This window comes from Vanessa atalanta, chromosome 1 (assembly GCF_905147765.1).
Source record: "Vanessa atalanta chromosome 1, ilVanAtal1.2, whole genome shotgun sequence".
Taxonomy (NCBI): Eukaryota; Metazoa; Arthropoda; class Insecta; order Lepidoptera; family Nymphalidae; genus Vanessa; species Vanessa atalanta.
This window is the reverse complement of record NC_061871.1, coordinates 13,672,097-13,695,243: the sequence shown is the minus strand read 5'-3', so window position 1 is coordinate 13,695,243 and position 23,147 is coordinate 13,672,097. Positions and strand designations below refer to the sequence as shown.

Below are 23,147 nucleotides of genomic sequence, written 5' to 3'. Positions count from 1 at the left end.
TTTTTTTTTTATAACAGCTTTCGTGTTCTTCTGAAGTGGTAAGGAGCCAACTATTGGCTTATTTGTTAAGAACATTGGATGGTCGACCAGGTTTTGAGTTCACCCATATGATGGTTAGAAGTCAATCCATCAGCATATATAGTCGCATTATTTTTACAGCTTACACTGTATTATGGAATTTTGATACGATGTTGTTTCGGTGGTGTTGCTATCTCTAAATAGCTAATAATAAATTAAATAAAGAAATATTTCCGTATAGGTTGTGCATAAAAAATAACAAAAAATTGTAACAATTCTGAATTGCGAATTTTTTTTGCCTCAACCAAATCTAAAAAACTGAACAATAATGAAACTTCTTCACGCGACCTTTCAATGTAATCTATAAGTCACCTTGGATTTGTCAATTAAAAACAAATAAGGCAGGACGTAAAAATCAAACCAAAGTATTCACTTTTTAATTAAATAAATACAAATGTTAAAAAAAAAACTAACCTCGAAGTAAACAAGAGTTCAAATGACAAAAACTCGCTAATAAAATTAGACCGTGACTCAATAAACTAAAATTGGACTAATTAAAATCATTCGAACAAGGTCTTATGTTCAAAACTAAGCGAATTCAAGCTCTTATACCTTGTAATAGAAAACAAGTGTATTTTATGCCTATTATAAACGTCCTACATGTTATGATAAATATCATTCATGCAGAGGCGTTCAATGTGAGGTCTAATTCCCAGATGTTAAGATCAAAGACTGTACAGATATGTATTATAGGGCAGCCTTTTTTAATATAAAACTTAACACTTACAAAGAACAATATATTATTAATTAAAATATGTAATTTAACTTAAAATAGAATTTGAATTTCAATATATTAGTAAGTACTTGAATAAAGAATATTTTGAATTTGACAAATATTTGTGTAGCAATTTAATCATTGTATATGATTATATAATAGTGACAGAATAAAAATCATAATATCATTTAATCAAGTAGGTATCATCATGTTACAGTGTTAAATTAAGTGTAAAGATACCGCAGATCAATATTTGACATAATTGACAATGACTATGACATATTATTATTCGATTTTCGCACTTGACATTAGCGAAATAATCTGTGCCCTATAGGCACAAACGAAAGCCACAAAAAAATTAAAAAAATTGTTCTCAGTTTCCAATTAATATTAAGCTGTACATAGACAAATCACTGCCGAGTTAAATGAATTAAACAAAAACAAGACAATTTCTGATTCTATAGTCCAAAGTTAAGAAAAAAAATAATAATTTATTAAGTTGAAATATGAACGTGATTCATATTCAATTCTGTTGAAAATAATGGTAATATGTAAAACTTTCTAAAAATATATGAACACATATTGCAATAGATAAATATAGAAAAAAAAACTCCATGTTGCCATATTGGACAGCCCTGAAATACTAGTAATAAAATTATAAGTAGGACGACCCAGGACGTGAGCGGTCACAGCCGAAACAAACTTAAAATACAATGAGATCATAGAACACAATTATACGCAGCACTGTAGCGTGTAGGTACATATATAATAACCATAGTCAAATATAATAATATCACATGACTATGTATGGCCTTGTATAGACTGGGTAATTTATTATTCAATTCATAATATGTTTAAGTCATACGGTAATTTAGAAAAAATCTAATTTTAAATAATATGTTTTGTGAGTTTGTCTGAGTAAACCGATATTAATATGTTTTTGTGGCTTTAATCTGTGTGAAATCAGCTTTGCACTTTTTTCGATTGCTTTACCGCAATGATTACATACCAACATATAGCCTGCCCATATTGAGAGAAATTAGAAAACTATTCAGCGTTTTTAATATAATATTATTATTAATATGTGATTGTATTAGTGAAGCATGTAATTGTTGAATGATTAGTTCACTTGAATAATGTAGATATTGCTTTATAATTGGTGACTTTATAAATATAATAAACTGGTTTAAATTATACCAAAGGCGTCTTTTGTCATTGGATTATGTTAGCTCGGTTCAATATCGAAGCGAGTTTCCTGAATAATCTGTGATGTCACTTCACTGTATGACTGTACAAGTCTAATGCTTAAAGGTCGACAGCAATCTTATCGTATAATTTACTGCAAAGAGGTTTCAACGAAATAAAAGTTCATTACACCTTCTTTCACCTCGATGATAAACTCGATATTCAAACCGTATGGGAAGTACATACGGATAATTTCCATAAAATTCATACGAGATGTTCTCTCGGAACACGTAAAAACAATTGAACTGGCAGTTTATTATTTATATTTATTAACGTTAAGTTTTTATTTTTTATTTAACTTGTCAAACATTTAAATTTAATCTTATGTTTATAGTGTTTATTTTGATAACATCAAGAAATCAATAATTTAAAAATGAAAATGGCGCCTCGTAACAGGCAACAATACAATAAGTTTACATTTCCGTTTAGATGCTATCTAATATCTACTGGCTGCAATGACGTAGCATATTATGTAATCAAAATATTTAATATCAGTTCAGGCAATAACATATTAAATCATTCTGAACTGCCTTTTGATACATATAACTATGTTCTCGCAGCTTCGCCTGCGTTTTAGGGTCGTAGGTTTTGGGTATTAAAGTCTATGTTCTTTCTTAGGGTTTCAGCTTGTTTCGTACCAAATTTCATCAAATTCGGCTCAGTAGCTTAGCCCTTAAAGCGTAACAGACAAACAGAGTTACTTTCGTATTTCAAATATTAGTATTCTTAGAAATATAACTCCTTAAATAAATCATTACAAAAAAGGCAATTTAAAAATATTTCAAATGCGATTTTTTTGCCCTTCTCTATATCATATGAATACATTACAGTGCAGGATTTTTATTCGAAATAAAATACTTAGCTAAATATAAAATAAATTTTTCGACCATTACGTCAAATCTTCACCGAGTATAATATTCACGCCACGTCGCGAAGCAACCTCAAAATACATATATGCAAAAAAGGACGTGTATAAATTTCAATTTTTTTATGTTACTTATACTATATAAATGCATTTGATAACCGCAGAACTAACACAATTATGTTAAGTTTTTGGGGAAAATATTCTACTGAATATTTATTAATAATACAAATGTACGAAATATTGACTAAAGTGTGTAAAAATGAAACGACTAAATAATAATTATGTTTTTACTTGCCATTGGCACAATAATAATCTGTGTAATCTGTACCCTTTTGTTACAACGACTTTTTTATGATATCGGTAGGCAGACGAGCGAATGGGCCACCTGAATGTAAGACCGCCCATAGACAATGGCGCTGTAAGAAATATTAACCATTCCTTACATCATCAATGCGCCACCAACCTCGGGAACTAAGATGTTATGTCCCTTGTGCCTGTAGTTATACTGGCTCACTCACCTTTCAAACCGAAACACAACAATACTTAGTACTGTTGTTTGGCGGTAGAATATCTGATGAATGGGTGGTTTCCTACCCAGACGGACTTGCACAAAGCTCTACCACCAAGTAAATTATTTTTATTATAACTTTTATTTCGTATAACATTTAATATAAATACAAATACATTTTTATGGTGTGTGTATTTGGAACAAATTAGTTTGTAATAGACTAAAATAGATAAGCAGGTTATCAAGCGTATATTATCGTCATCCTTCGGTGAAACATGTACCATTGATAAGGTGCTTTTAAGGTACATTTTATGTGACGTCCGTTTTAAAAGCTTTTAACATTGACACTCATAAAATACCTTGTAATATATCGTTTTATTTTATGAAGAATATATTTCGACCTGCATATGTTTAACTTTATCCCTTCTAGTGATGTGCAATTATGAGATAAAGTAGCAGAAAGTTAGTATACCTTGAGATAATTATACCATTATTAATAGGCTAATTAGTTCGCATCTCAGCGACACATAATAGTAGATTTCGTAGTAGTAAGTCGGTATTCCATTGTAAATTTTTTATTTATAATAAAAAAAAAACCCAACACTAGTCGCTCATTTTGATATTAGTTTAATTCTATCTATAAAGGACTTAACAGACATTCTCAGTAATTAAAAGATATTTCTATCTCCACCGGTCAATCATTATCAATTCCTACCCTCAATATACGCATTGACGACCGTTACGTTGAACGGTCGAAGCCTTTCCCTTCTGAGCCAAATCTCCTAACTTATAAGGAAATATAAATTTTAGATGTATAGTGTGAATATGCTAGCCTAATCTGAGACTAAGGAAAAATAATATGTTCACTTAAAACTGTTAATAAATGTTTATAAACGTTTACCCATTAGCGTAACTTCGTAAATTTACCGATGTCAAATTTGTTTTAAAAATTATTGAATTAAACTCAAGTTGCAAAACTAATCAAGTTTTAAAAATTCGCTTCTATAAATGACACAAATTTGAAAGTTGTAATGTAATCCGATTTTTTTGGAAGTTCTAATAAGAAATCTATCATATTGAAGGTTCGTATTGTTCGATTAAGTGTTAATTAGAATTTTACATATAAATTAAACTTATATAGTCTATGGGTTTAAAAAGAAAATCATTGTATACATAAAGCAATTTTTATTTTGTATATGTTTATTAAATATGTAAGTATATTACTGATCCAGAAAGTAGTAAAGCATAATAATAAATGAAATCTCGCCCTTACACAGTAAGCACCGAATAATCTTGATACTGGAACAGGTTAATAACAAGGTCACAGATAGACGCAAAGGGCTTCGGCACACAAATTAACTAACCGTTACATTCCGCCTCGCAAAAAGCATCTAACAGATGTGAGTCCCGTTGATTCCAAGTTATCCGGTTATAAAAAAATACACGAAGAAATATACCCCATTTTATTAGTTTTGATACTTTTTACGGTTAAAATCTTATAACATATAAATATAAAATTTTAAATTATAAGGAACGATCATTATAATTTTATTTGATATTCTTTCAAATCTCATCAAAACCATAATGTACTTTATTTAAGTTGGCTTTTACAAGCACTTCTGAATCGTTATTTTACAGAACGGTATTAAATGTAAAGATACCACTTCGTACAGGCATGAAACTCAGTTACTTTTTTTCAACATTCTTTCTACAAAGTATGTCAATACAGTTACATTTTTATGATACATCCCGCCTGAAAGCCAACAAGTATATCATATCATGTCTATATCATCTGGTGTTCAATAACATGCTTTGGGTTTGATTTAGGCAAAGGTAAAAATAGCTAAGGATTTTAATATATTGACGTCGATGAGGCGGATATTCGGCCTTTTTAGGCCTAGTCTCGAGCTCCAAGATTACAAATGGAACGGACAGCTCTCGTTTCAAAAAATAAAGACAAATTAAATATCCGTTGTTTTACCCCAAAGTAATTTTCCATAAGACATAATTCCATGGAAATAATCAAAATATGCAAGTCAAGTAGTAATTTTCATATATGTGTATGAACCACCACTGACTGACCCACCACGAGATCTCTAAAACTATAATTCCGATTGACTTGAACTTTCGCATAGACAGTCCTTCCTCGGCGTAGACGTGCACTACGATTATTGAAACAAGTTATTAATGGAGAAAAGCCGAGTGATATTATGTAATAAGCTCCATTAACCTAATATCAACTAAGCTAATATTTTACAATTTTACGTACATAAGACATACATACATAAGCAGCCCGTAAATGTCCCACTGCTGGGATAAAGGCCTCCTCTCCCTTTGAGGAGAAGGTTTGGAGCATATTCCACCACGCTGCTCCAATGCGGGTTGGCGGAATACACATGTGGCTGAATTTCGTTGAAATTAGACACATGCAGGTTTCCTCACGATGTTTTCCTTCACCGCGGAGCACGAGATGAATTATAAACACAAATTAAGGACATGACATTTCAGTGGTGCCTGCCTGGGTTTGAACCCGAAATCATCGGTTAAGATGCACGCGTGCTAACCACTGGGCCATCTCGGCTCAGTGGTTACGTAATGAGAAGCCAAATGTTAAGGAGATATTATAACTTGTTATCGAGTGTGTACGCAAACACAGGTGCATTATCTATACTTCGTTATTTCCGTGATACGGGATTCCTCCAAACTTAGGGCTGCTACTGAAAATGTCTTAACTTTAAAAGCCCGTGACATATTATTTGCCCGAACCTGAGTTTAAACACAGGACTACTGCAACTAAATACACTAGTTACTCTTGCTAGATCAACGAGCGTCATACTTAGACCAAAAGTTAAATAAAGTATCGAATAGAATCGAGCGTGTCATTTCTCTTTCACCGTCAGATGTTTTTATTTTTTACTTTTATGTAACTTTCTATCTAATGCTCTACGTGATGGATCTATTACGTATGTCGATTGATATCGATTTTAACAAGTTGCTTGTGATAACAACTGTATTGATAAATATCTCTCATAAGGAATTCTTTCTAGTTGTTATGTACGATTGATTTTCTATACGTATGGCATTGATTGAATAATAAGCTTATAATATTAAGATTTATACAATATATATATTTGATGTGATAATGATATAAGTTCATATATGTTTTTTTTTTAACATTAGCAGCCTGTAATTTTCCCACTGCTGGGCTAAGGCCTCCTCTCCCTTGAGGAGAAGGTTTGGAGCATATTCCATCACGCTGCTCCAATGCGGGTTGGTGGAATACACATGTGGCAGAATTTCGTTGAAATTAGACACATGCAGGTTTCCTTACGATATTTTCCTTCACCGCGGAGCACGAAATGAATTATAAACACAAATTAAGCACATGAAAATTCAGTGGTGCCTGCCTGGGTTTGAACCCGAAATCATCGGTTAAGATGCACGCGTTCTAACCACTGGGCCATCTCGGCTTCATATTCTCGGTATACATGAATATGTCGTTTAAATATTGACTTGTTTTTGGCAACTACACATACATCGTATGATATTTGTTATCGTTTTCGTGCTGATAATGTATTTAGGATACAATTATGTAGTTTTATTTATATGTTTATTTAGCAATAAAGAAAATGTCTTATCTAACAAATGTTTTAATTATTTTATTTGTACATAATTAAGACCTTCATTATAATTATGTATTATCTGTTCATGCACATTGTAACCTTAACTTACCTTACTGATAGGTTTCGAAAATAATTTTACACCATGACAGATTAAAAGCAAAATACATTTTTTTGCAAAAGTACTTCGTAAAATTAACTAATATAAACTTGTTACTATTTATATATACAGACTGCTTAATAATAATTAAATATATGTTAGGTTAGTTTCTAAAGAAGATATATTATCCCATAAAATTAATGATGTCAGTCGTGACTTCAAGTATCTACGTATGTTATATATGTACGTTGCGTAAGTTCGTCTGTTAATGACCGTCAAATGTATTTAAACCAAATTCAACGGACAGTTTTTGCTACTTGTTTAAACGCGGTGCCACCCATTCTCCGTTTATTAGACCGCCAAACAGCAATGCTTTGTATTGCTGGGTTCCGGTTTGATAGGTAAGTGAGCCAGTGCAATTGCAGGCGACATTAGATGCCATCGTTTGTGGTACACTGGCAAAGAATTCCAACAGCCTTTTACAAAATTTTCCTGTGGCTTTTTGTCATTTGACTATTTACTATAAATAAAAAAATGTGCTTCGATTTGTTAAGAAATACGTCATTAAGTCAATATTAAACGGATTTTCATGTTTAACCTACGTCATGTTTGAATTAGAACTACAACGTTGAAGGTGATTTATAAGTTCATTATTATATAATACAAAATCTGTACCTTTTTAATTGTGGAACATTATTTTCTTTAAATCCTGCTAAAAAAATTAATTAATAAAACAAATGTCGTTTTTATATCTTAAACGTAAGGTTACTGCACCACTTTCCATTATTATAAACAGTCAGCCAATACTTTTTTTATGTCATCATTATCTTAGCAAATTGGTTCCCGACGATTTTACTGGTTTATCATTAATTATATCCACTGGTAACTAGAAGATTATTTCTTCTACTGACTGGTATTTAAAATATTTGCTAAAATATATAAGTCGATTAACCAACCCGCATTGGACCTGCGAGGTCCAAACCTCCTCAAAAGATCCTCTGTTTAGCCCAGCAATGGGACATTAACCGTTACTTTTAATTTAAGGAGGTCATGCTTCGGTATTGAATGCGTACCTGTCTCTACGTTACAGTTTATAGATCGGCTAACCTTGAAACGCCAAGGTCGAGATGACCACACATCGGCGACAGTCGGAGGTCCCGTTACAATCTCACCAGTGTAACGGGCCGGCGAGTTGACGTGCGCCCGCGCCGGGGAAACGCTTGAGTAAACTATGCAACGCGGTGAATATGATATTACTACAACCGATTGGTGTAACTCTCGTAATGCATCTACAGCTTCAGTAAATACAAAACGATTAGATGGTAAGGAAATTTATTTCTCATTTATGTATCGTCCCAAGTAGCCACCGTTCGAGTCACTACGTATGCGAGATTCATTTAACTGACATTTTATGTTCTAGGAAGGCAAATGGGCAAATGGTACACGACATGATAAGTAGATAACTATTCCCTAAGGTATTAGTATTGTACAGTACATTAAGTATGTCTCACATTGCGAATGTTCCACCAGCATTAGGATCATGGTTGGATGTCACTTGTGTCTTTTGATTTTGAACTGATTTTGCAAAATTTTTGAACCTGTTAACTTCAAAACTGTGCCCGGTTATTATATTCCTTATTACATCAGTAACCGATCGTTACAATGTAAAAGTCCTTGCTATAGGTACAACACGTTTTTATAGAGACGCATTTGAGGTACGCCTCGTAGACAATTCTACGATCAGTAAAACAAATTGTTTTTTGAATACATTATCAGAGCAGTAGGTTATGTGTTATGAGTTATGATTGAACTGTAAATGTAATTAGTGAGCACACCTTATTCACCAGTTGTTAACTGGTGGAAAGGCATAGTCACACTCAACAGCAATTTTTGACTTGTTGTGTGTTTGTATACAATCTCCTAATTAGTATTATATTATCATCGTCTTCACAAAATCAACATCGAAACACTTCCTCACAATCAACCCACTGACATTTAAACGATTACGAACTACAAAGCTGTTACAAGTGGGCGGGTTATCAAAGGAAAGGCTTACGTGAGACGTTGAGAAATGCCGCCAATTCCTCGGCGAAATGTCCGGTTTTCTCGACTAACTTGTTTTATAGGGTTGTCGCAATCATTTGAAAAAACGATATATTATACAAACGTTATCTTTAATCTACATTCTAGATAAATGGTGCCTAGTTGCCATTTACCTAAAATGTTCCTCAAGCAATCCTTATTTATTCAGTATAATTCTGAATATGTAATGTCTACTTTAATTGACATTTTATCATAAATAGAGGTCTATGAATATGTTGTTCAGATTCATTTAAAAAAAAAGTAATTATTTATACAAAAACAGTCGAAATTATTTACATATTCAAAATTATTTATCTGATGTACATTACAAAAATCAGTATTATGTAACATTATATGTAAGACTGTAACTAACTACTACATAAAATTTGTAACATAATAATATAATATGCTTACAATTTTGAAATATATGAATTTGAAGGCAACATATAGCGTGACAGCCCTTTTTCAAAAGGAATGCGGGTCCAAGGCTATCAGGAAAGTGTGGTATAATCAACGAACAATTGATTTATCGAAAACATCAAGCCATTATCAAAATTTTAATAATGTGTTTGTTGTCGTTATTATCTATACGAAACGTATCCAATAGCTAATTATTACTGATAATTTTGACACGACAATGGGCTTCGAAACATTGTATGTGTGAAAAAAAATTGCATCGGTTCTTAAGATTAACGGCAAATAAATACGTCTTACATGAAATACGACATTGTCGTAAAAATATTTTACACTAGATTGTTTCTAATAATAAATGAGATGGTTCGATATTTAAATCACGGGAATCTTACGAAGATTGCGGCTTCGAATCTGGTTATCACTGATTTATCACCTGTATGGTTTCTTTAGTATTATAAAAACACTCAACTCCAAACGATTGCCCCGTGATGTGCTCCTTCACCTGAGATCACATGGAAACCCATTGGTAATTGCTCGAATTTGTTCCCGCGATCTTAAGTAGGTAAGGTAGTCGTGATGTATGTTTAGGACGATTTATGACGATTATTTATTTGAAATAATAAATTAAAAATAAGCAACATTATTGTGTACTAAATAAGTTTAACATATTTGCCTAAAAATGTCGTTTTACAGGAAACAAACGTATATGGAATGATTAACGTTCAACGAATTCTTAATCAGCGTTTTCCGTAAGATTTATAATGACGGTGTGTGTTGTTTGTTTTATTTCTTCGCTTAAACATTATTTTGCGCGTTCGTTTATTAAAATGAAATATCATTGTTATGGTAATCATTATTTGTTTTAAATAAATTCGAATAGACATTATTCGTAGCAGAATTTAAAGTGTGAGCAATTAAACAAACATTTACTTATAATATGTAATGCTTAAATTTAATTTCTATTAACTCGTTTTCTTTTGTATTTTATTAAGCAAACGTAATTAATATTATTTCGAATGAAGAATAATTTGCTAATAGATCTGACTGCCGACAAAATATTACTAATGTATTATAAATTACATATGAAATAAAATTATTTTAAGTATTAGTATTAGTAGTATTAGAATCATTAACTATTCGTTCATTGTAAGAGATTTAAGATAGATTTTAGATACAATAACGCTCGTAATTCTGACGTCAGATAACATGGTTGCTATAGCAATCATTAAGCTTTCAGCTTGCTATATACATGTAATGGAAATTCGTTAAATAGCGGCATGCTGAGTCAACACAAAGAGAAAATCGCACTTTTTTAAAATTTAATATGCATTCGTGACAAAATTGAAAACAATTGTCGAAAATGGACTTTCTGTTCTTTTAGTGTGTAAACAAAGAAAAAACAAAAGAATACGCGTCTTTGTATGTGCTTACTTGCACTTGCGCAGGTATATTTATTTAAAGCAGCTCCTTGTGAATAATATACACAAAAGTCGATGACTTTCTGTAGCTTTGCAAACACATATATTGCAAACTATTTAAATAAACACACAAATATATTGTAATATAAATATGTATATTGTTTAACATTACAAAATCTCATTTAAATAATGACCGTATGAAATTACAAATTCATTGCATTTATATTATTGCTATAAAACTTACTTAGCTTGAAAATTCACTGTGTTAACTTAGGTGACGAAATGTTTCTGAACCAACGTCCTTATGTTGAAACAATTCGTGATAAACGCGAACGCCACAAACCTAGTTACTTGATACATGAAACCTAGTGTTGGATGCTTGAGGAAAATAATTGTAAATAAATCTTAAGAGTTCTCTTATAAGAATTACATAAATATGTACATTCGTAACAGGTACGAGCGAGGCCGCTGCTCGGTTTTTTTATGGTATTAATTGGAGAGGAAGTTATTGCGGATATAGAAGCCATAATTATTTTTTTATTATGCTCTGATTCTGATTCATATGATTCTGATAACCTCACTAATATCAACTGCGAATGTGAGTTTGTTCGTTCGTTAAGTTTGCATGTCTTACTCAACCGATCAACGTGAAATTTCATACATGTTGTAACACGCGGGCGAAGTCGCGGGCGGAAAGTTCTATATAAAAATATAGGAGTTTTAATTGAAATAAGATTTTAATGCTTTAGTATTGAATCTAGAATAAAGAGTTATTGGCATTTTTCCGTCAAGGAAGTATTTGCCTCGCAGTTAGGAAGTTATGAGTAATAATACTATACTAAACTATTACAACAGTGCTATTTTATTTTTATTTTCTATAGTATAGGTTTTAGGCAAACGGGCCACCTGAAAATAAGTGGTCATTACCGCCCATCGACATTGGCGCTGAAATATTATACATTCCCTACATAGATTCGCCACTGATCTTGCGAGCTAAGATGTCATGTCCCTTGTACACTGGCTCACTAACCCTTCAAACAATACTAAGTATTGAGGTTTAGCGGTAAAATATCTGATGAGTGGGTGGTACCTACCCAGATAGGTTTGCACCCCTCCTAAACAGTTGGAACTACCATTTCGTGTATTTGTTTGCTGCGATCGGGAAGTAAATAAACATTTTAATTCACGGGAACGATGTCGGAAAGGGCAGCTCGTATAGTATATAAGAAACTTATATCGTATATAAAAAACATTTATTAATGATGGCTTTTGTAAGCACTTTTGAGACGCAATTTTACAATGAACCTATCACCAGTTTGGAATGTAGATTCTACCGAGAATTTATTTTGTCGTCACCGACTTTATTGCAGCAGTGCTAGAAATTAATTTTAAAATAATAATCAGAATATTTTAAATTACGAAATAATGAATTACACAAGCTATATAATAAACTTAAATGAAAAAGAAAGTAGATAGTTATGCCACAAATATAAACGCTAAAGTAAGTATCCTATTTTTACATACATACAGATAATTTTCGTAAATTATAAATTGCATAAAGTATATTGTTCAACTACGGTTCGCAAAAACTGAGGAATTATATCAGTAGCATGAATACGTCACCTACTGATGAATACAGTTTTTACAATAAATTATTTTTTGACTGACCTTCATAATGGTTTTCCTCGTCATCATTTTGGTGCGCCGTGCTGATCTGCCGGCAGAGGTCCTCATACTCTGCCCAGTAAGCCGCTAGCGCGGCGGGGTCTGGCGCTCGAGGCGGCATGGGTAGTGACATGTGCACTTCGGGGGCCTCCTATAACAAAACAATAAGTCAATACGTAATATAAAGGAGAGTAACAAAACGTCTTTCTGTATTTCGGAAGCCATAAATAGTAGTTACATCACATTATGACTAAACATAATCTTGAAGACATATTGGAGAAAGGAACTGCGCGCTTATTTATGAAAACTTATCTCATTTAAAGTAAAGTTAATGTACCGTTTCTGGACTAAGGCCTCCGTCACAGTGCAAGTATATTAGATAAACATGGAGCTGATTTTCAGGCAGGTTTCTTCACGATGTTTTCCTTCAGTGCCAAATACGTAATAAATTATAATTATGAACAACAATTATGCCCACAAATTTAGTAGTGTTTTAATACGCAATTCAGTTAAGATTCACATGTTCCAAACACGAGGCCACTTCGGCTTTCTTACTAAATAAACTAAACTAAACTTAATAAACATAATAATGTTACAAAGGACTTATTTCGCGCTACAATATTGCTTCGCGATAAAAGCAATACTTTAAAAGTTACGAAATATTTTAAGTGTTTCGGGGTTAGGTTTCAATTGTGTTAAAATACAATAGCGATATTCTATCAATTACTACTATATTAAGTGATTTAAAATCATTGATCACGATCTAGATCTGTTCCAAAGCACACGAAGCACACAAGCAACCAGCGATTTAACGACGTAGTAGACAATGAGGCGCGGACCGAAACGAGCAACTTGCGCAATATATTCTGCTCTCAACTAAGAGACAATGCCACGCGATGACGAAATATCAAATAATTTAAGGTTAGCGAAAATATTTTTTTACGAACCTATTTAGAACAAGTAATACAAGTTCTATCTTTAATTGAGCAATGTATGCGTGATATAAAATATCAAAAGATTATGTTATTCTCATATAAAACTCGACTAAATCAAATAGTAAGCGATGTATATACATATAAAGAAAAAGAAGACTACGAAATATGTCCGACGGGTGGGCTATAATGCCTGCATCCATTGTAATGGAAAAAGACAATTCCATTACAATTCTCCAATTCAGATTGTCGGATTCACAAATGATAGATTTTCAATAGCCGAGTGCACGTATTCTAATGATGTTTTTCTTTACCACACGATAATAACCATCAATACAGTAACCTGTATATTAATGTTCATATCTACAAATCAATTTGAGCGTATATTTTGGGAAAGATCTGAGCCCAAGAGATCAACTGCAAAGCTTAGACTTTTCTAGGTGGCCCCTAAGCCGTTGCGCCTTTGTCACTTATAATATCATTATACCTAACTGATACTAATTCCAAATTATAATTTAAACGAATTATTTTATATTATTTTCCACCCCATGCATGAGAATAGCAATATTAAATACTCCCAAATTAGTTGAATTTAAACATGTCGTACATAAAATCGGGACAAATATTTTTAAATCCCAAATCATACACAATTTGACATCATCATATAACCTATGAAATAGAGATACACATAGGATCTCTACAAATGGGACTGATAACATATTTTAACAGAGGTCAAATCAATAATAAGGGGGCTGGTTATTATTTTTGCCAGGTCGGTATTGCGATAAAAGGGGGAAATGCTGCTAGAATTCTTGTCACCATTCCACGCGGTCATAATTTGTACAGTAATTATTTTTAATTTTTATTATATTCAAATAAAAATGGCCAAGGTGTAAAAAAAAAAAAATCTGATTTCGGTTTAAGTCGGTAATATTCCGTAACCCTGTGACTGGGACTCTAATAAGCAATTAATAACGAACTGACAATAAATTAAAAATATTAATTAAAATAAATACAGGCAACGACATTTAAAAGAGCTTGAAGTCACTTAAGCAACTCTATTAAGTAGTTTAACACCCATTTCTCAATCAATAAACTCTCAGAGGCCTCAAGTGGAATGTAACTCTAGAACCAGTTAAGAGAAGATAATCTCCAAATAGACAGGCACACCTCTATGTATTTATTAGTGTACGTCGCCAGCGCCATAGGCAAATAGTCTTGCGGGCAAGGCCATTGTATAAGGCTGACTGCCTATCTGATAAGCGGCGGAATAGATGTAAATACAAAGGGAAAACACAATTACATAGAGAAGACACCGACAAAAATTTACACATTTGTTTAACTGTATATAAATAACATATTATTGATATTGTATTGATTGTATTTTATTAGGATTTGATTTGTAGGTTTGTTTTATAATTATCGTATTAATGTTTAAATAACCCTATTATTAATAGTTGTACGTTGTGTGATAAGTGAGTGCATTTGAGTTTTCTCTTTCTGTGATAAGTAATTTTAAATTAGATTTTAAATTAACATGGTTATTTTTATTAGTATCAGTATTTAAAACGGGATATTTAGCATGTTTTTTTATTTTTATTTGGTGGAGCTCGATACTTCGACATTATCTACGAATGTCTTGTTCACGAGAGCGGAGTCTCGGTAAATATCCCGTTTTAAATACTGATAGTAAGTAATTTTAAATTCGAACAAAGTAGACAAAGCTAAATATACATCGTTTAATGGCAAGAAGGTTAGTTGAAAATGATTGAACAAATCAATATAATTATTACAACACATGGCATCTTAATCATTTAAAGATGATAAAAATATAATGACATTCCAGTAATGCTAAAAATTACCACGAAGATAAATAAATTATTAATAAACTGACGTTTTTTGATTGTCAAATTTCAATAGTTCTTTTGAGATTGAAGCTTGTATCGCTTGTGTATAGGTGGAAACTAAGCCTTAAATTGAAGTCAGTAATACCAATGTTAATTTTGCAATTTAACACTAAGTTCTAAAACGAATTCTTGTGGAATAGGTGTGGTTCATTTTAAATTAATACGAGGTCGGAAAAAAAATATCAATAATTTTTTTTTATGTATTTGAAATAAATATTTAAAAAAAAAACTCTAGGTAAAATACGACTAATTTCAAACGCTTTTTTATAGAATACTATGATCATTCTAGCTGTAGTGATACAAAATAGGTATATTTTAACGTAATATATGTTTTCATTTGTAATCTAAGCTGCCTAATGGATACAAGAGTTATATTTAGGATAACGTAAAATTCTGATATGAATAACGATATTATTTATTGGTACGTACGGCAATTCTTACACTGCAAAATATCCTTTTTTTTTTCTCGCTGGAAAAACGCTTTACGCGCTTCCCCCACGTGATGGTAAGTGGGGGGGTGTGTGGGACTCCCCGGAGCCCTGGGCGCGGAGTGCGCCCAGGTATGCCGGGTTTACCCACTAAAAAATCAGCGGTACCCTCTCCGTCTTTCGGCGGGCGCCAAGGGATCGCTTACGCATGCTACCGTGACGACTGCAAAATATCCTGGATATCCATCCATTTTGCATCTTTTGTCTCAAGAATGAGTAGATTCACTTCTCGAAACGTGAAAAGACAATACAAAGTCAGTTTTTCATGACTTGTCCTGATAGCGTCGTCAGTTTGCAGATTCATCCCAATCCAGAAAAGGGGAGCCAATGTGAGGCCTCAACGACAAGTTTAATTGGCGTAACCTGTATGTGAAAACGAACCTCCGCTTAGAACATTGTCGGAATAATAAAGCCATAGTAATTGGTGAAGTGGCGGTTCCCGGCTTAAAATGCCTTAAAAATACATATTTTGCTTACATTTAACATATAAATACTGGCTTCATAGTATTACTATTTCAAAACGATGACTTTATTAAAAATACAAACGAAACTACATAAAAATAAAGATCGAAAACCATCGAACAGTTACGTAACAATATCAATGAACAATAACAATACCTGTTTTTAATCAAACAAAAAGTCGATACACGACATTTAATTCTGACCTTTATTTTAATGTATTTAGGTATATTTTTCCATTTCTTAAAGCAACATGAAAAGATATGAATCACTAATTTGACGCAATATAACAATTTAAAATACATCGTTTACAACTTGTTTAATTAATAGCAAAGTCTTGTTAACAATGAATGGAACATACGTACATATATATTATTTTAATAATTCGTTTGTGAAATAAAATAATTCGACTGTTATTGTTATCTATTCTCATTTTTTTTTTTTAAAAGATAACATAAACGCACCGTCTCAGTCTTGTAACGATTACTTTAGTCCAAGAATATGAGCAATTTATATCAGTTACAGCATTCCACAAGTGGGAGTTCTTCGACTCTTCAAAGTAATTTACTAATACGGAATTTTACTACAACGATCCGGTAGGCGTTAATGTGATATTTTAATCCGGTATATTCATGTTTTATAGACGAATTATAAGCACGTTAAAAAAAACATCGTCAGTGAAAAACCGCGTGTTATGTCTCTTCGGTCAAATCGGCTTTGTGTATGATATCATTCCAATCAAGTCTATCAATAATGTCCGTGTAATTTTGCATTGGACTGTATGATTAAATCATTTAATATTTGTTATTAAGATTTTGTAAGATATGCATTTCTGCTTATAATATATAATATTTTTTTTAATATCGATAACATTTTGTCAGAGTTCTGGAAGAGTCATTTTTTCGAAAATCCATAATTAATACAGATTATCATTCAAGCTCTCGACCAATAATATCACGTCAATTCAATGGCAAATGTTTTTTATTTAGCCTCTGTCTTCTTGTTGTTGGAACAGACTTTATATTTAGTATATAATTTATTTTTCTGATATAATAGTGTTAAACAAATAAATATCATTGTCATATTCAAATACCTATGATTTTATAATTAGAAAGTAAGTTACGATATACACATATATTTCGTTCGTACAGTTAAACAATAATAGGAACCCCACATCCTCATCCTGTCACTGAACAGGATGAAACAACTTTATCACCAGCGGAACCAAAGTGCCATTACAAATTATTTTACAACATATAAGCTAAATTAACATTTCTCATTAATGAACGCATGTCTTTTTGAAGTTACATTTTTAGGTGCCGTTTTTCGAACTTTATCTCGAATTTTACTTTACGGAGTTTATTGAAGTTAACAGTTTTTTATACAAAATGAATACTATTAGAATAAACTTATAGATAATATATTAGTGTCATTTGATATGGAATATTGTATCATCCAGTTCTTGTTTATATTTGAACTAAACTGCTAGCTCAACTGATAATCATTGTTATTATATATTTTTTAAAACACACTTTTACAACACACACAAGATACGGAGAAAAACTGAGCCAAAATTACCTCCAAACTAATTGCATTTTCTTTTTATGAACCTAACAATGAATGCTCGTCACGATTGTTAAGCATTGAAAATCGACTTTCGGCGATCGCTATTTCAGTTCGCGTATCCTTTAAATATTATAATTTAATCGCATTCAGTGTCGCTTATTACATTCTATCCTTAAACGTTAGTGTTCAACGTGAAGTATCGAATTCTTTCTTCGATCGCTTCGAAGATATTCCACAAACTTTTGGCGATCAAAGTCTAAACAATTATTTGAATATAAAACGTCTTTTGAAGGTGAATGTCACGATTTCTATAACTGTTCCGGTTCGCAGTTAATTTTTATATGTCTACAACGAACCATAACGAAGATGTTACAATCATTTGCATATTTAAATTTGGTGTTATCGCGTCACAATATTTAAATTATATATTACAAGATATTTTCGTAAACTTCGCCATTTTTTTTTTAATTATTCCGTTAGTAATTGTGAATATTGCTGAACAATACATTTTAGTGATGGCCTAATTATACATAATAAACTTTGCTACTGATGAATAAAATTTCGTCATTACGAGTATATTTAGTTTAAGTTCTAAGTAACTTTAATGAGTTTAATTGGACAGAAAAATTACTGTCTGTTCGTTTGGTTACAATTATCTGTGGAATTATTGTTGAGCACACTTCGGAACTTCGGAATAGGATTAATGGCAATTCGTAGTTGAGTAATCGGTTCTAAGATAAAACAAACTATACATTCAATTGTTTATTTGAGACTTTCAACGTTATACAAGTATATCCTTAAGTTTTTTATATGATTGCCAGTAATTTTTAAGATTTTTACGCTAAATGATTCATCTTCTGATTCAATAAAACATTTTATCGAACTGCTATATAAAAAAGTACCTAACACATTCATCACACTGTATCTTTTTTTTTTACTTTTAACATATGAAATAAATATAAAACTAGTATATTTATTTATTTATTATACTAGTTTTATATTTATTAATTATATTATTTAACTATACCATAAAGCTATTCTAAAAAATAACGTGTGTTAGTAATTAGATCTCAATCCTTATGAAAGTAGTTTTTTTAATCATTACATTTTTATACGCAGATTCGAAACCATAAGTCACATAAAAAACGAGTTATCAAATAGAATACCGCTCTTTTCTCCAATTATTGTCGAATCGATCGCACCGGATGTGCCACAGATACATTGAAATTTTTGGCGAGGATCAAGAATGTCGGTGTGTGATGTCACCCGACTTGTCTTTTGATTCACTTTTACATTTACACGAGGATTAACACCAGTTTAAAGCAGATATTAAAGTTATTTTGGTTCGTCAGAAATTGTTTTATATAGACATCATATAAAGGCTGATTTATTTTTATGTACAGTTTATGTCCTTTCGTCCTTCTTAGTTTGTTTTAAGTGTTGTATATATACATTCTTAATGTCGAAATTCCTTTAAATATATACCAAGACGAAATATTACAATGAATGCTGTACAAGTATCATTATGCGACTATGACCGCGTAGAATTTGAGGAGTTTGCCATCAGCAACGCCCCCTTCTCATTACACAGATGTCAGAATTTCTTCAAAAGATTTCCATTCTGTTGTTATTTACTTCACAAAGAAAATATAAATATTATATCAAATGTGAACTTTACTGAAACATAATACGATGTACATATTTCAATTCAATATAAAACAAATGTGTTGTAAAACACTGAAATGATATTTGAAAATTATGTTAACAGCAAATAAAAAACTAAATTTAATTAGAAATAATTACATTCACTTTCAGATAACGTTGCAACATCTGTAATTTAATTATATCACTACCCTCGTTATTCGGATGTTTTAGAACGTCGTTACAAACTGCAACATTTGTTTTAATGACATAAAAAAAAAAATTACAGACGGAATTATATGTACACGTCCACAATTAAGTAAATTATAAACATTATGTATAATTATAACTATGATCTTATATAATTTAAATTAATAAGATTCAATTTGTTAAATTATATTAAAACAATATTTATTAGATGAAACAAAGTCTTAATAAATAAAAAAATGGGATATCGAATTAACTTTAAAGAACTTTTAATGGAGCAGGTTTAGGTTATCTAATGGGCAGATGTCAAACTAATAGTCAACACCTGCGCATCCTAAAGAAGGCAGGAACATGTAAAGTACAAAACTGTACTATGTACTATGTGTTACATCTTTATAATAGTAATCCCGAACGAAGAAAATTCGTAAAAAGTTCTAAGCCGTTTTATGGTGACGCGCTATTTTAATGCGTATGTACAAGTTCATTTGTCAGTTTACGATCGTATAATGTAGTAAGGGTTGAGTTTTTCTTTTTTTTTAAACAGCTCTATTTTCGATCAGTATTTACATCGGTTTCGCGACAGTCGCGGTCGCGCGAGTCAAGTAGCAGATAGTTTCGCTTGTATGTGCGATACTTTATTTTTTAAATATGTTTTGCTATGATATAGATACGATGCCAGATGTCATACTATCTTGGGAAAAAAGGTGTACTTTTCCACCTTGACAATACAATAATAATAGGTGGTTAGTATATTCGTGCCAAAAATAGCTGTATATAAACATTTAATATTACGTAGCGACATAATTACTTAGAAGAAAAAGCCCACGGTAGTCAATTCGAATATAAACGACACATAATTACTGCATGGTTATTTTTTTAAGCAGATATAATAATGCTGTCACACGTTCATCTTTAGCAGCTTGTACATGGGTATAACTACTTTAACAACGTATTGTTAGGCCACTTTAAAAATTGTTCTAGAAGTAGAAGTTTGGGGGCCACTGGGAACACTAGTGTTACCAGCACTAGAAAATGAGCTTAGCATAAAAAATATATTTTTTTAAATAATATACAGTTTTGTAATAATACATAATAAGTATATAAATATTTAAACAAGTGCGGTAATATTAAGCAATAAGAATTTCCTTACAAATCGATCTAAAATGACAGCTCTAATGCACAGATAACAAATTTCCTAACCCAAAATTAAATCGGACAAACGTCGTAAGTAAATGAAACGTAACTACTAGTCAACATTCCCACGCATTGTCTAAGCTTCCTTAATGTATTATGTGCATAATTAATAAAGCAAGATTACAACGAGATAGAAATAGGAAATATATTGCGATTCTTAACAAGATATGTGCAATGTTACACGGCCTTATATAACTTAGTACAAATCATCGTTATAATCACAATTTACATATGTATGAATTATGTAACTTATGGTCTAATTACTACTTTCATTTTGTGTGATATAGAATATTTTGTTTCAATACACGGACCGTCAGATGCAGAAAACATCTTTTTATAAACTTGTTTTTACAATATTGAATTCTTAAGCAATACAATCACAAAGGAGTATGGAGAATCAGTAGGAGTAAGGAGTAGAAATAGTATTTTCCTATAAAGTGTACATATAAAAAATAAAAACAAAATTTTATTACTTGAAATTAAATGATTTTGGAGTCGCTTTTATTTATTATAATATATAAACATGTTATTAGTAGTCTAGGAAACAAATGAACGGCAAATTCGCTTTTCTTTCCTTTAAACAAAATTACTAAGATAATTTATATATCGATATGCCTACGTAGGTAGTCTACACATGTGGCTTTAATTTGTTGATATGTGTATTGATTAATACGTATTTTTTGGTATATAGGGATTTCTTTGTAAATTACATAAGCAGTTATATTATGTTATCTCTACGTAATATAAAACAAATTGACTTTCCGCCGTCTAAACACGTAGAAACTACGCAACGGATTTGAATGCGGTTTTCAACAATGATCAGCGAGTTTCAAGAAGAAGTTTTATATGCATAATACATGCACATTATAGAAGAGAGATATCCCGAGATTCCAACTTTCCTAATCGAAAAGAAAAAAACTAGTTTCTTTTGTTTGTTTTTCAATTTAAAAGTTGTATATATTTACCTACCTATACCCTTTCAATATCATTGTGAATCCAATACAAAATATTTCTAGGTAGAAATAACACGTCTATGACAATTACAGCTTCTTAAAAAAAAAAACAAATCATGCAAAATTTGCCTATCCACCTAGGTGATAGCTTGATTTAATATAAAATTATTCATTGTATTTAAAATACTGTGTCACACGAAATTGGTCCTTATCACTTTGCAGCAGGAGTGTGTTACCAATTCAACTCTTGCGCAGCGAGTTTTGCTTATCGGACGTTTCTACATAACCGCACGTACTCGTGCACCGGCTCACTTACTCACATTACAAGAAATAATATATATAGGGTTTCCTTTGCCTTTACATAATTAATATATTCAATTAACGTAAGATGTTATTCATTGGGTCATATGATGCGATCTTTATTTTAAAACAATATGATAGCTCAGTGTGATAATAATATGTTTAATAAAAAGGCACATTAAATCTTATACCAGAATAAAAAACCGTTTATACAAATACAAAATTTTAATAGAAAAATTTCGTATTAAAAATTTTAACAAACAATCATTATTTTAAACAATGGATAAAAAATATACATTACTTATAATCATTCTGCACTCTCTTTTAAAAGTAAGTAAGACTGAAAAAATATGTCATCCACTACAAATAGTTTCGAATCTACGTTTAAATAAAAAATTGTGTATAATGCAATAAAACAGTCTCAGCCTATTTAGCAGTTACAATAGAAATAACGCAATATCTCATTGACAACTTGCACAAGTGGTCGAAGATAGTGTACTTGACATTCAACAAGATGACCGCACGTATTTCATAGTGTTCGAAATCATTTCGAAATTGACAAAATCGCTTGAAAACATTTCGTGACATTTTATCATGACATTTAGTTATTACTGATTTTACGATCACAGTTATGGAAACTTATGGATTGTTTGTTAAATAATCTTTATCAGAAGAAAAATATAAAAATTATATTGAAAATCTATTCAAAAATGAAACCAATCTCCCATTTCTGAAATGCTAATCAAAGTCAGATTTACTAATCCTAAACGCTTAATACTAAACGCTCATT

General features: G+C 31.4%; 1 protein-coding gene across 8 annotated transcripts in view; it reads right to left on the bottom strand.

The window, feature by feature from the left end:
* Positions 1–23,147, bottom strand: part of LOC125064771 (rho GTPase-activating protein conundrum) — an 82,609-nt gene that overhangs the window by 27,801 nt on the left and 31,661 nt on the right. For all 8 annotated transcript variants that reach the window (XM_047672002.1, XM_047671984.1, XM_047671993.1 and 5 more), the window contains one exon: positions 12,714–12,861. In XM_047672002.1, coding sequence (XP_047527958.1) covers positions 12,714–12,861 — 148 coding nt within the window. The remainder of the gene's footprint in view (positions 1–12,713; positions 12,862–23,147) is intronic.